Here is a 16,480-nt window from a genome sequence, read left to right on the forward strand (position 1 = left end):
AAATAACCACAGGAGAGTAGCCAGTATCTGATGGAGACCATCAACAGTCCCACCCCATATCAAAGTGGGCCAGAGGCCAGCACTTACAAAGCACTCCGCAGCATCATCCATAATTCCCAGCTGGAAACGCTGTTCATCCTGGAAAGTCTTTGCCAGAGCGCTACGGAGAGTGTCAGATGGAAGCACTTTTTCACTACTACACTGAAACTGGTTAAAGATTCCCTGTAGGGAAGAGGTTAGAGAAGGGGAAAAGCACAATGCTGTTATTAAGCTCTTACACATCTCCGTCATCCTAGCATCTCCATGCTCATAACTTTGGAACCAAATGTACTTCCCACTAGTTGATAAGCTTGGAGTTAGTAATAAAAAAGTAAAAAAAAAAAAAAAAAAAAAAAAAATCAAGAGTCCGAATAAATGGCACAATCCTGTGCCAATAAGAATAAGGACCCTTACTCTTCTGAGTGTGATACCATCAAGGACACATTTACAAGAGACCACTGTCATGAGTTAATGTAATGCGGTCACCTCATTTCCTCTGATATAGATAAAGGTCTACAGTAAATAAAGATAAATTAAATGTAAATGTATTGGTAAATTATTCTCTAGGGGCTGATTCTATGAAACTTGGCCCCTTCTTTTAAATTGTTTTACCTAATATAAAATTACCCAAGAGTACAAAGAATAATATAACAAACATCTACATGTCTAACACTGAGAAATAAACATTCCATCATTTTTACTACCAATCTACAGATAAGGCTAAAGTCCCATTTAAGATTGCCTACTCTCTATCAGCCACTCACAGTGATGTTTGTTGCATAATCTTCTGTTTTTAATACTTTTACATAGACGTATACATACACACACACACTATGTATTATTTTGGAATATGTACACACACATACATTTATTTGTGTGTATTTTTTGTTTATGTACAAAGTATCACAATTTTACTTTTTAAAAAAATTCAGCACTGATTTTTGAGATCCATAACAATATATATTATATATATATATCTCAAATGACTTCTTATGAGCTTCACGTCAGTGATGTTTATATGCCCTGTTATTACAATGAAGACACAGGAGCACCTCTTTTTGCCACATTCTTCTAAGACCAAGTTGAGGTTAAGAGGGAACATGCAGAGTAGTTCCTGAGACATCTAAGAAAACACGAGGGTAAAATCTCCCTTCTGGGGATTAAGCTCTTACACTTCATGGGAAAGTACCTGGATAAATAGAAGAGAAATATAGGCTATTTGGAACACCAGAAATTAGAAAAGCAGAACCAGCAGAAAGACACATTTAAAAGCCTGCTGAAGTGTCAGATAGAGACTTAACATCTGAAGGCAACATAGCAAGTCTTCCCTTTGTAGATCCCTAAGACAGCTACTTAAGAACCTTGATCTTCTCCATTTGAAAAAAGACTGCTTTCTTTCTTAAATAGTATCCTATTCCTCATTGTTGTACATATAAATAAATCTGTTTTTTGCATAAAACACACACACACACACACACACACACCTGGTTTATCCCTTTACCATGCTGTGTAGTTTGTTATCGGGTGACTACAACATGTCTATTTATCCATTTCTTTACTCAAGAGACAATTTGGCAGTCTCCAATGTTTTGCTATTATAAATTGGCTATGCCAACTTATACTTTCACCAGTACATGAAAATAAATTTTCCCATATTTTTGTCAGCAATTAATACAATCAGATTGGTTAATTTTAGTCTATCTAACTACATTTAGTTTTTCTAGGTCCTTTGTGAGTATTACTGTGGCAAATAACTTATTTCAGTCTTCTGGTGTCTTTGTGTGCACCAGTTTATTTTGGTGTAATTAAATGTATCTACTCCACGTTTACCTACATCTGAAACAATGATGAATGTGATGTCCAGAGAATGGAAACAGAATGACAAGTGGCACTTGGCTTAATGAGTCCTTTTCAAGTGGTATTAGACCTTTCCCATAGAGACTAGAATGTGCTCCTTGATAGCACATGGCCCAGATCCTCACTAAACCATCCAGATAAACAACTCACTCAACAATCAATGACATATCAATACGCTGAAGAATGGAACTCGCCTGAAATTCTTGTTAGTAATTTCTTCATATAAAAAAATCCCAGGGTTATTTTTCAGACTTACTAATGAGACCAGAAATGAGACCACTTTATAAACCTACTTATGTGATCTAAGAAGGCCCCACCAACCTAGAATGGTCAATTCTTTGTCCTTGTATTATTTGACCTATCAGTAGCTCAGTCCTTCATTCCCTTCAGGTGTTTATCTAAATAGTATCTTCTCAATATAGTATTTCCTAATCACCCTATTTAAATTTGCAAACTCCACCCCCTCTTCCCAAATCTCCTACCCTTGCTTGTTTTATTTTTCCCTGTGGCACTTATTACCATCTGTCATAACATGTATTTTATTTATTTATTATCTGACTACACTCACTAGAACATAAGCATAAGGACAGAAATTACTGTCCTTTAATTCCCTCCTATACTCCCAGCACCTTGAAAGGTACTGGCATACAGAGGGCAACCAAGAACTAGTTTTAAATAAATGAATGAATGAACAAATCAATCAATCAATCATGTGCTATAGACAGATCTTATTAAGGGAAGATATTATTATGTCCCCTCTCTCTTTTTTAAATAGATAAAGAATTACCTAGAAAAGGTAAAATTTTTTTCTTAAGGTAATATAAACGGTACAAAATAGGACTAAACCTTGTTCTGTGTATTCCAAGTTGAAACTGTTTTCCTCGTTCGACTCTCTATGCTCTTACTACCATCATTCCTCCTTATACACATTGAACATCCATCCCTATAGCAACTCAAGAATAATTTACTGTATAATCTACTATTATTTCCCTTCAGATGATTTCAATATGATATGGAAGAAGCAGTACCAGCAATACATATTTAGTATTATTTAACAAGCTAAGAGCTGAGAAGGAAACCTATTATAATTACTCCAAGTCCTTTTGGATTAGCCTAGAAAATTTTCGCAAGTTTAGTCTAAGATCAGGTGAAGGCAGGGCAGGACCTTCCATAATTTGTTGCTGGAAATCTATTAGTGACTGCTTAAACTAGACCAAAACACTTCCAGAGGGCAACTGGATATCTGCCAAGTGACCTATGGAATTTTGAAACTGGAGGAATATGGAGAAACAAAGGAAAACGAAGGTGGGAAAAAGAGCAGTGACTACTTCTACAAATAAATGATGGTCTGACCATTTGATGATTTGCTGAAAGAAAGTCACCTCAGCATGGCAAAACTTAGTAACCATTATCATATTCCAACCTGCTGCTCTTTTCAATTGCTAATGGTAAGACATTACATTACTGCTGACAAAGAGTAGATGGATGAGGTTTGATTCTTTGTTCAGAGTCCAAAACTGGCCCCAAAATAAACCAATAGGATATTAGTTCCAGAATAGTTCTGTACAAATATGACATCTGCAAACTATAGCTCCTTTAGTCTTTTTCAATTGGATTTCCTCGAGAAGCCCTACTAATCTAAGGCATCAACAGTTCCTAATGAATTAACTTCTCTCCCATGTATAGCACTAGTTATGTTACCATTCTATAGAAAATTCAGAAAATAGTCACTCAAATTACTTTCTGTGTTCTGCAGTTCAGAAGACCCTGTTTGAGAAAGGACAGGGCTCCACTGAGAGATGGCATAGAGTGATAGCTAAGACCATGGACTCTGGAACCAGACTATATGGGTTCAAAATCCCAGTCCTGTTACTTACCATCTATATGAACTTGGACAAGTTATTTTACTTCTCTAGGCTTTAGTTTCCTCTTTTAAAAGAGAATTAATAATAGTATGTACCTCTTCAGGTTATTTAAGGATTAAATAAGTTATATCTATCTATCTATCTATCTATCTATCTATCTATCTATCTACCTACCTACCTACCTATTTGCCTATCTATCCATCTATGCCTTAGACTAATGCCTGGAAATATGATAAGTGCTATCTAAGTGTTAGCTGCTATATTATTATTATTGTTGTTGTTGTTATTATTATTATTATTATTATTGAGTCACTTTAGGTTACTAAGAAGCCTGCCTGCCATTGACTCATGCTGAAGATGGGCTTTGAGTCAGAAATGCTTCTACCTTGAGCTACCTCCCAGTCTCTGAGATCTGGTAGGAAGGATCAAAGTCTATTCTGTTGCCTCTATTCAAGAGAAGCAGATCTCCCATGACCTAGATAAGAAGGATTTCAGCACAGAAAGGAAAAGACCTAAAATAAGAGCTCTGTCTACACCTACAGTGGATATGCGACAACAGATCTGGCTCTTGTGTTCAGTGGCATCAACATCACCATGCTATACTTGTTTCTCACCTCTTGATTACAGGCATCTTTCTTCATACACACCGAGTTCTGAATGCATTCAGAATGGCCTCTGACTGCATCTTCTTAATTTTCTTATTTTAATTATTGATATCAGTCTTTCTCTGCTATTGTTAGGAAGAAGAGAGTATATCAGGGATGAAATGAAGCAGTCTGAGCCCGCTTAGCATGCATCTGTAAAGCTGCAACTCTGGAACAAGCTGCAGCACAAAGCCCCTCTGTTAGGGCAGCACACTAACCCCTGTGTGTCCCTCTCACATGAGCACAAGGCTGGAATGGGCCTCCTCCTGTTCCCTTTTTCACCCTCCTCCCACCTTTCCCAGAGGGAGATCCTGTTCACACGAAAGAAAGCCAAGAACATTTAGTTCAGCAGTAAGAACAGGTGGTAGCACCAATAAGGAACAAAAACTGGTATTCTTCCAATTGCTGAGTTCTATGGCACAGAGGAAGAAGGGCAGGAAGAACGAAATCCCAGGAATTTTTCCCTGTGGGGTCCCTGATGGTTTCAATTCAATAAACAGAGAAAAACCCACCTTTGAGGTTTCTCTCTGCTCTTCTTTACTGGGTGAAACCAAATAGGTCTTCCTTTTCATTCGCAGGAAAAGGCAAATTACTTTTTGTCTGTTAACTATTTTCTTGGATGCAGTACAAAAGCAACAAGATTTTAATGACTAAAAGCAGGTGCTTCCCCACCCATCTCTCTTGGATCAAGTAGCAAACAATTCTACCCACATGAGCACATAATTATTTGGATTAGCGAAAACCATGTAAATAAGAGAGAAGTGCCATAAAGACAGAAAGCCTTTGTGCTTTGGCATCTATAAATGCAGCTGTTGCTTAAGTTTTGTTCCCCTCACCCCCGAAAACATAGACTTTTATCTTTAGGCAGGGAACATCTGTTTATTTCTCTCAAGATTTCCCAGCCTTGCATCTAAAAGAAGTCATGAGTAGAGATGATGGGGGTCAAGGAGAAAGGCTGTCACTAAATTTGATGCTTTATGGGCCCAAGGTTTTGGAAAGTGCCATTGTCAGCAGTACAATTCATCCTTGAGAGGTGCCAGTGATAACCTCTGCAAAGGCATGATGTACTTTATGCACCACTATATTCAATTCTTAGGGTTTCTCTTCTTGATCTGGGCTTCCCAAAACTCTCATCGTTTTGGCTCTCATATGTACTTTTCTCCATACTTCCCAGAAATTATAGACCTAAATAAATCATAAACCTAAATGTAGCCAATGGAGCCTGTTTATAAACATAACCCTCTGAAAGGAAGATAAAGGAGCTAATCCTAATGACTACTGTAAAAGAGAATTTCCCCACTAGTTTTGTGTGTTCAAAAGAATGTTAAATGTTCTCTTTCAAGAGGGGAAAGAATATATAACTTTACCATCTTGGCACCCAAAACAATATTGCATTTTTAATATTTTATTACAGAAAATTTCAAACATACAAGGATAACAAAATAGCACAATAAACTACCACGTACCTATCATCCATCTTCAACAGTTATCAACTAGTGGCCAATCACATTTCATATATACTACCCACTCACTTACTCCACTCCCAGATGATCTTGAAGCAAATGCCAGATAGTATTCATCCATAAATATTAAAGAATATGCCTCTAAAAGCTAGGAACTCTTTTTTGTTTAAAACCATAATATTGTTACTACACCCAGAAAAAGGTGATAATAATTTCTTAAAATCACCAAATATCCAATCAGTTTAATAGGAACTCTTGCTCCAATTTTGGGGAAGGCAGAAAACAGCTGGCTAGTTTCTCTCCTTAGATTCTTTAACCTTATGTCTAAAAATAGCTGCCTCTGGACTTCCTGATTAAAAAATTACCGGCATATGCGCTATCGGGTCTCTTTAAATTAAATTCAGTTATCAATGCCATATCTCCCCATGAGTTTAGAGCTTTTTTTTTGCACCCAGTCCATAATCCGATACTTTGGACTTGCAGTGATAAAGTTAAAGACCATCATAAGCTACCTATCACATCCATTCTTGCTACCTATAAAAATCGGACAGACACCCACATACACACAAAGACATAGACACAGGTAGAGAGAAATACTATGACTTCAAGACACTGAACAGAGTTGCACAGAGAGAAAGGCCAGATTCACCAGAGAATGGTATTGCTTTTAGTTGGAAATCAAAAACTAATGCAAAGATTTTATAAAACATAATAATCAGCTGATTTTTGCCAAGATCAAAAATGTAGGACCTTATAGATTACCAACAGTATTCAAATCAAATTTGGAGGATCAATACCATAACCACTTAACCCACAGAGGAAATGAAAGACCCTCCTTCTGAGTCACAAAGATTTTGAGGTTTTATAAGTTTTGAGTTCTGCCATACACTCTGGAAAGGAAAGAATCATGATGATCTACTTTACTTTTCCTTGCAATCATACTCCTCTATTTGATTATCATGTAAAATTCTGAACTCCAAATTTTAAAAAGGCTAAGAGACTCAGATTTATACATACTATCCACGTTTTGTCAGTGGTTAAATTGGTTGAAAATATTCAGGTACAGTCTATTAGGACTTTAAGACTAAAAAATCCTAACCAAAAGATCAAACAAATATGCTTGCATACCAGAGCTAAGCAAAACAAGGAATTTGAGTTGATGACATGTGCATTAGACATAAGGAAAGGAAAGAATCAGCCCTCTTTATGTGAGGGCTGTTTATCATTAGCTAAAATTTCCAGAGAACATACTAGAAATCTAATTTCTTGGTTTAAAAAGTCAGTCCAGGAAAATGGATTTACTCTTCTCTGATACTGGCTGTGACTACAGGACAACGAAAAATCTTCCATTCTCATAATCTTAAAAAGATAAAGAAAAGTAAAAAAAGACTGAATTGATAATGAGTGGTGAGTAATTTCTTACACCCCTTTCCCACCTTCATGTCGGTCAACAGCGGAACACACTTTTCTGCCCTTCAGAACAGTCCTACTGCTCTACAGATACAGACTTACACACCAGGACACCTTAAATACAAAAACCTATTTGCTCCCACTTACCCCACCACCACCGCCACCACTCCCTGGCTTTTATGCCTTGTACAAGCATTCTTAAAAGAAAAATCACAAATTGAGAAGATTTGTTGAATTTAATTAATCAGTGCAGCATTCTTCTTTGCCTATAACAAAAAACACTCTGTCCTACATCCTGGCACTGCAAAGCCTCTATTACAATCCCTGGAAGGAGAACAAAATCTTTGTGGCATACTAAGTACAGAGGACGGATTTCCTCCCCTGGACAGAGATAAATAAATAAGCCAACACCAAAGTAAAGTCATACCCTGGGGGCTGAGGGTGTAAGAGTAGATCCAATATGAATAATAAATAAGAGCTCTCGGTTACAAGCATGATGACAGTTTAGGTAATGAAAAATGTTTTAGTAAAACTAGATGGAAATAAATTTGGGGTTTTAGAAAGAACAGGATAATTATCACACAAATTTCTTCTATTTGCTGAGTCAGAGTTGAAAGTTATCGTAGTTCAGAGCAAGCAGAAAGATACATTGACACAAATTCTTTTTAATGGAAGCCATCATTAATAATTCTCATGCAAGATTTTGAGGCTGAAATTACTTTAGGAACTTAGTATCAAGTAACACAGAAACAAAACCCACTACATTTTGTAGGACCAAAAGAAATGGATTATCATAATTATCAACGAAAACCTACCAAAAAGCAATTATAAACACTGGATAGATACATTTACGATGGTACCTGGTGAACATCACAAAGCACAGGAATATTGACAAACATTCATAAAGCAGAAAAAAAAATTAAAGACATGAAACAAAAAGTGTTCACATATGATTAATAGTAAATGCATTTTAAGGGTTGGTGTAAATAAAGCAAAAAACGAGTAAAAGCAGGGATAAATATCTTTCAGCCATAATTTGAAGGGCAAATCCTTCATCCAAATATCAGATTAAGGGAAAGTTGTCTAGCTTCTGATTCATAGGAACACGTCTGTATTTCTTTTTGTCCTTAATAGTGAGTTCTAGACCTAAACAATTATGCTCCAAAATAAAGAATTTGGACTTCATAAAATTGGCAAGTTTTTAATAGACTACTTCAAATTCAGGAATTTTGGAGTTTTTTGTTTTGAAAAAGTCTATGCAATAAGAATTTTACATATCAAACTTAGTATTAAAGAATGCAAACAGGTCATGAAGTACCAGCATAAAGAAATTTTTATTAGCTTCATCAAACATCCTCTAATTTTGAAATAGGAAGCAGAGAAAAAAAAAGAGTAAAAAAATATATAGAATTACACCCACTAAGAAAAAATAAATAGAATAAAATCCACACTGGGACCTGTAAAGTTAACCTGTAACTTAACCACAGGATACAAGGTAACTCCTCTGCTGACAGAACCTCAAGCTTTCACTCTTCCTTCAGCAGATCCTGCCACCAAATCCCCCACCCTCCCTCACACACACACATCTCACCTTTCCCTTACTAAATGAGGCATGAAGACCTAGATTAGCAAAGCAACAAAAAAATGAGACCGAAAGTCACAATATGAAAAATCTCTGTTAAATAGGACAAGAGTAAGAGAGCATAAAAGACAAAAAGAAAAAGAAAAAGACAAGTACCCAAAACTCCATAACTTAAATCTAAGAACTACTAAGAGAATTTATGAACCCAGAAAAGTTAAGTGTTTTTATTATGGTCCAGGCACTGTGAGGAACACCAAGAGGGAAGAAAAACTAAGCCACCTTCCCCAAGTCATTCAGCCACACCAAACACTGTGAAGTCAATCAATCACATATCTAGTCAGAGGTATTATTTTAAAAACTTCTTGAAGAACATAAATTTCTGAAGCAGAGTTCTGAAAGGTGGACATAAATTTCTGAAGCAGAGTTCTGAAAGGAATATGTTATTATTTTGTTTATTGTTATGCTATTGTTTCGGGTGCCAAGGGATCCAGGCAAAGCAAATGACATTTGTAATGTCTAAGAGAGCCATAGCAAGTACACCATCTGCTATCATAGCTGAAATAGAGAATGCCTAGGGAAGGAAAGAAAAGGAAAAGAAAGAATAAAATTAGTTTTTTAAATATCCATAACTATGCATTTTTAAGTGATTTAAGAGATAATTAGGAGCCACTTCAAGATTTAAGAAGGAGATAACTTCAAAATATCACTCCAGGATACTCTTAGGTTAGAACAAATGAAATAGGAAGATACACACAGAGAAGCAATTCAGGGGTCTGGGGAAAAAAAGTATGCTTTTTACTAAAACAGTGGTCAAAAAAACTCATTACTAGAAATATCACAGATCTAAGAGGAAGCATAAAGAGAAATAATCTCTGTGGCGGAATTCAGGCAATTTCCATTTTCTCTCTTGATACTTTAATGTGCTTTCTAGAATGATTGCAGTATTTTTTATGTTTATAATAAAAATCATCATTCAAATAAAGAAGAAACATGACATATATATACATAGCTGAAGAATAAGAAAAACAATGCCCATGTGCCCACCACCCAACTTAAATGGAAAAATTAACAATGAGTTGGAGATTCCTCAATTAATTATATCCTCCCCTGCCACCTTCCAAAGGTAACTACTATCATGAATTTTGGGAAAATCATTCCCTTCTTCTCTATAGTTTTATCACATGTACATATATCTCTGAACAATATGTTTAGTTTTGCCTGTTTTTGATTTGTATATAAATGGAATCATAGTTTATATAGTCTTCTGTGACTTGCATTTTTCACCAATGTAATGTTTTTTTGTGATTAATCCAAATTGATATATCTAACTGCAAACTATTCATTTTCACTACCATATGGTATTTTACTCTGAGAATAAACCATAATTTTTTAATCCATCCTATTATAGTTGGAATGAGTTGTTTCCATTTTTCTGTAATCACAAAAACTACTTTGAACATTCTCAAATATATCTTCTGGTATGTATGTATGTACGTATGTATGTATGTATGATGAATGTATATATGTATGTACAAGGAAATTTTCCACAGCATCTATCTAGGAATGGAATTACTGAGTAGTAGGGTATATGTTAGTTCACTTTTACTAGACGAATGTAATGACAAACTGTTTTCCTAAGTAGTGGTATCAATTTACATTTCTATCAGCAATGTATGTAAATTCTCATTCTATCTTTTAGGTAACAGTTTTATCTGTTTTTTAAATTTCTACTAATCTGAAGGGTATGGTTTAATCTACATTTCTTAAATTACTAAAGTGGGTAAGCATCTTTCTCACATGCTTACAGGTCATTTGGGTTGCCTATTCTGAGAGATGCCTGTTTATGTCTTTTGCCCATTTTCCTGTTAACACATTTATCTTTTACTTATTCTTTATAGGAGTTCTCTGATGTTTTATGCTGGATATCAATCCTTTGTTGGTTATATACATTGCAGATATTTCCTCCCAGGTTGTAGCCTTGTGTCTTTAATCTCTTTATGGAGTCATCTGATGAACAAAAGTTCTTCAATTTTTATGTGGTAAACGTATTGATTTTTTTGACTTTGTATTTTTCATGTCTTATTGTGGAAGAGAGGCTGTTCCAGGGCATGACTGCTGTCTGTCTCACAAGCTGGACCTGGGCCAAAACAGAGGTTGCTTTCTACAAACCCTCCTTATGTCAGAATTAATGTTCTTTCTGACATAAATCAGCACCCCTCCCCTGCCACCTTCTATGTGCTGGTTCTTAGAACAGGCTGTAGTTCCGACCTGGTCAACCATGTAAAGTAATTTCCCGTACCTGGTAGCATTCATGTACTAGTACCCATGACTATTCACCCCAACCCTTACCCTATGTAATTCATGGGGTCCTGCCAAGCTGCATGGGGATACATTTTTGTCTTGCAGCTGCCCAAGATATACCTCATATTTAAGTTTCTCTTAATAAATTCTATTAATTTCCAGACTGGAGTGGCCAGGCTCTTTCTTTCGTCTTTTCCTGCTCTCCACTTATGGAGGCAGATTTTCAGTCTCAGGGATTTTCCCTGAGTCTGCGTGTACTAACACTTATTTAATAAATCCTCTCTATCCTTGAGGTCATGTAATTCTCTCACATTTTCTTCTAAAGCTAAAAATTTTTCCTTTCACATTTTAGTCCTTGATTCATCTAAAATTCTTAATTTTGATATAACATAAAATAGAGAATCTAATTTCCTTTTTTTTCTATATGGATAATCAATTATCTAAGCACCATTTACTAAAAAGTCCATTTTCTCCTTTGATTCACAGGGCAAGGAGCAAATTTCCATATGTCTATTTCTGAACTCTTGATTTTGTTCCATTGGTTTATTAGTCATACTGTGTTGATACCAAATTGTCTTAATGACTATAGTTTTATAAGTCTTGATATCTGATAAAGTATGATAGTCATTAGTACCATTTGCCAAATATTTCTGGTTCTTCTTTCTCCCAAGGATTATGATAGAATCACACTTCCTGGCCCCCTTGTGATTCACTAGAGCCATATGGTTAGCTCTGGTCAATAAGTTGTAACCAGAAATGACCTATCGAGCATTTAACTGCCTATGCAAAACCCTCCAGAGTTCTTATTATCTTTGGCTTAGGGACTAGGAATATTACCTTGGTTGTAGCTTTGGCGCCTGAGTTCCTGAATGACTATAATCTGTAGGGTTTTCCTATTAACCTGCAGTGGACAAGTAGTAACATGAGTGAGAAATAAATCTTTTGTACATTTATCACTGAGATTTTAGTTTGTTACCACGACATAACAGCCTACTCTGACTGATACACAAGGTAAGTTGCTCATTTTGTTATTGTTCAAGAGTGTCCTGTCTATCCTTCACTGTCATATGAATTTCACAATTAAATTTTCTCAACTTCCAGGAAAAGCCTGCTGGACAGAGTGTACATTAGTACCACCATATTGAAAAACATGTGGCAATATTGAGAAACAGTTGGCATTATCTAAAAAAGTTGAAGATATACATAATCTATGATCCATTAATTCCATTCCTGGCATGTATGCAAAAGAAATGTGTACACAGATGTAGACGTATACAAGAATATTCTTGGCAATATCATTCATAAAAAAATCAAAAACTGGAAATAATCCAAATTACTACCAGCAGAAGGATAAATAAACAATGGTTTATTGTGTATAATAAAATACCATATAAGAATGAAAATGAACAAACTCAGCCTGCATACAAAAACATGATCTTATAAATATATTGCTGAGCTAAATAAGACACATATACATACAAATTTGTAAAGAATGATTCCATTTACAGTAAAGTTTCAAAAACAGGTAATTTTTAAATTAGATTGTTTAAGAATGGATACATAGGTAGTACAACTACCAGATAAAACAAGGAAGTGATAACCACAAACATTAGGAAAGTGGATACCCCAGGGAGAAAGAAGATGTGATTGAGAAAGAAGGGAGGAAGAACATTTTTGGTATTGGCAATATTGTATTTCGACCTAAAAAGTTGTTACAAGGATGTTCTTTGTGATTACGCATCATACTAGATCTCTGTTGGGAGTTTTACATAAATGTCTTACATCTTTTTTGTTAGATTTCTTCATACCTACTTTATGTACTCTGTTGCTATCATAAAGGCTCTTTTTAAATTGCATTTCTGTTATTTGCCAGTATATAGAAATGCAATTGAATGTTATACCTTGTTCTTATAAACAACGACCTGCTAAATTCTCATATTGATTCTACTGATTAATCAGTGGATTCTTTGAGATTTTTTAAATAGCCAATCACATCATCTGCAAATAATGACAACTTTCTTTCTTTCTAATATTTATCTTTCCATTGTTTTTCTTGCCTTATACTGACTAGAAGCTGATTCAAAGGTGATTTATATTATTTTCATGTTCTATATTTAATGTAGGGAACAAAACAGACATCCCATAGGATCGTTAGCACCTGGGCCCTCCTATGGTTTACTTCTCCATACACTTATTATCTCTTCTCCTCTCTCAGAAAATGAGGCCCTCCAGTCTCAATAAAAAACTATCTCTTAGAAATGATGGTTATTCTAACTATTCAATTAAAATTTCTGTTATTAGAACCAAGTTCAGCTCATCCATACTGTCAAATTAATACATCTGCATTATAAATCTATTTAAAAGTTTCAAATTAAGTGCATAATTAAAATAAAAACAATGCCATCTAAAACATGAAGTATGTGCAAACCAAAGCCTAATTATTTAACATATAGCACTGATGGACTGAAAAGCACTTCAGGAGGAAAAAATTCAAATTTTTAATATACTCCCAATATAATGAAAGAGGCAATGAAGGAAAAGAAATCTCATGAATAGATCAGGCAGTGACATCCTCAAAATAATGAAAACCCAAAATATAGCATTTGATCCCTTGAACACATTTACCTATCTATCATAAGCAATTGCTTCTCTGAAAGAGTCTCAAGGTATATTCTCAGCCTCTATGTGTTGAAAAACAACTTCCTTTCTGTACTTGAGTATCTCAGAAGGTGTCCCATAAAGTCTGGTAGTTGTTTTTCTTCATCTCTCTGGCTTATATAATGATACTGATTTACATTAGAGTAATAATTTGTCCCTCTGGAAAATGAAAGATAACAAGAGGGTGACAGCTAGTTTTCCCGAATCCCATAAGGGTCAATGAAGAGTATGGCACAGCCCTGACTAATCAAAGGCACGTCAGGGGTCATAAAAGTTCTATCATCCCTTCCTAGTACAGATAAGAGTTTCCTGGTTCAGAGATTCTTCTATCAGGGATTTCTTCAGGTTTCAAATCTCTCTAGCAAGTATCTTGCCTTGGTTTTTTCATTTTCATGCCATGAACTGAACTTCCCTTTGACTTTGACCAAAGGACCACTATATTTCTGTTTATCTAAAATTAGATATTTAATATCAATGTACCTTTCAGAAAATTGAGCCAAATGCTCTTTTGGATAGACTGCTGTCTGAATGGGAATAGTAAGTAAGAAATCTTACAACTCGTAAAAAAATTTGTTTTTATTAAAATGTCATACTTAAACTCCCCAGTTAATCAATAATTTATATTCTATATTTTGCTAAAAGTTACAATGGTTCCAAACAAAGGGTGGAGAAAAAAAGATGTTTGTGAGCCAAGTGGCAAAAAGTTAAGATGCAATTATCTCTTTCTAAAGATATCCTCCCATCATGAACTTAAAACTTAAAAACTCATGCTTGTCAAAAAATTGTTTTGAGTCAGTTGTTGCAAAATAACCAATATTACTGGGAAATTCTGGATTTTTTGGTCACAATTCCTACTCTAAGGTGTAAAAAAGCAACTACAACATATAATCATCACATTTAAGTATCCCTCCTACAACCATGAGATTGAAAAATGACTTCATGAGATTGAAAAATGACTCTGGAAGCTTATTCAGAACTCAAGTAGATTCATCCAACCACAAATAATCCATTATATATCTGGATCAACAAAACATAGAGAAGCTACATGTTGGAAAAGAGAGAAAGCAATGGAGAATGGGCTCTTTATACATCCTAGTTCTTCCTCTTTAGCAGCATACCTAAAATCTCTGAGTCAGAAATCTGTCACTTTAGGCTATTTTCTTTGTTTCTAAATGAATCCTCAGTTTCATTTTATTCAGAAATGAAAAACTTGGAGTCAGACAATGGGGTAAAGAACTGGTATAAAAAAATCTAGTAAATGTGGTAATTGGAAACATTAGGGAATAGGAAAATGGGAAAATTTTAATACTGGCTTTTCTGAATATAAAGAATTTGCAGCTATATTTAGCTTTAACAGACAATAGTTAATTCCATTAAGAAAACTTCAGTTGTTCATGCTTTCAAAATGAAAATTTAGAATTATTTTCAGGTAAACATTCAGTCTAAACACATTTGAATATTATCCTATCACATTCAATAAAGCTGTATGGGCAAAAAGATTCAGAAAAACAGACTACTCAAGCAAAGAAGGAGTAATTCTTTGAAGCAAGAAATACTAATCATATTCATCCTTTGCACTAAACCACAAACAGATAAATCAGTAACAAATTCTTTAGCATCACCTTGATTAATCAAAAAACTCAACACTGATCATTTGGCAACCTAATGGTAGTGAGATGAAACAAATTTGAAGTGCTTACCTTGAGAGCACAAAAGATGCAGGAATCTCCCATGCACTTGTGAGTTGTCAGCTGCCTAAAGCTACGTCGGAAGATATCCAAGTGCCATAAAACCTGGCAATAAAAAAACAAAAAATGCTTCATTACTGTATAAAAAGCCACCGTTTAAGTTCAAGCAAACATAAGTAATGATTGAAGAAGATATCTTTATTCCCAAGAGGAAAGCTCATTCTAGTATATCAAATGTCAAAAAAGGTGAGGAAGTATCTAACAAGAGGGCCAGATGACTATATTCTGGAAAAGACATTAATTTGAACATGAAGGAAGGACATAGAGAAAATACAGTATGATATACATCAAGTGGGATCCTAAAGAAGAAATTTATGAGTTAATAGCTACAGAATAAGAGTTTAAGTCTACACAAGAAAAGCAAGAATGTTTTAAAATGTATTTAGAAGCTTGAATTGTAGTGTGGAATTTTGTCTTTGTTAGATTTCTCAATTTTTGGAGAGAGTCGTGACCTCCTTAAGTGAATATATTAAAAATAAAAGTGATATCCCAATTAAAAATGGGTAAAGGATCTAGGCATTTCTTCAAAGAGAACATTCAGCCAATAGACATATGAAAATGTTCAATATCACTAAACATCAGAGAAAGGCAAATTAAAACCACAATGAGATATCACCTCACATCTGTCAGAATGGCCATCATCAATAAATCAATAAACAACAAGTGTTGGCAAGAATGTGGAGAAAAGGGAACCCTTGTGCACTGTTGGTGGGATTGCAGATTGGTATAACCACTATGGAAAACAGTTTAGGATTTCCTCAAAAATTAAAAATAGAACTCCCTTATGACCCAGCAATTCTACTTCTGGGTATTTATCCAAAGAAAACCAAAACACAAATTTGAAGATACATGCACTATGTTCATGCAGCACTATTTACAATAGCCAAGGTTTAGAAGAAACCTAAGTGTCCAT

The 16,480-nt window shown here is 34.9% G+C and overlaps 1 protein-coding gene across 14 annotated transcripts in view; it reads right to left on the reverse strand.

The window, feature by feature from the left end:
• USP54 (ubiquitin specific peptidase 54) overlaps positions 1 to 16,480 on the reverse strand; it is a 107,830-nt gene that overhangs the window by 34,820 nt on the left and 56,530 nt on the right. For 13 of the 14 annotated variants that reach the window (XM_023527901.1, XM_023527906.1, XM_023527904.1 and 10 more), the window contains 2 exons: positions 15,520 to 15,612; positions 88 to 222 (listed from right to left, as the gene is read on the reverse strand). In XM_023527901.1, the coding sequence (XP_023383669.1) occupies positions 88 to 222; positions 15,520 to 15,612 (228 nt within the window). Of the gene's footprint in view, positions 1 to 87; positions 223 to 11,998; positions 12,063 to 15,519; positions 15,613 to 16,480 lie in introns of all 14 variants that reach the window. The other variant, XM_023527907.1, reaches the window with a different exon arrangement.

Source organism: Pteropus vampyrus, unplaced genomic scaffold, assembly GCF_000151845.1.
Source record: "Pteropus vampyrus isolate Shadow unplaced genomic scaffold, Pvam_2.0 Scaffold20, whole genome shotgun sequence".
In the NCBI taxonomy this organism is placed as follows: Eukaryota; Metazoa; Chordata; class Mammalia; order Chiroptera; family Pteropodidae; genus Pteropus; species Pteropus vampyrus.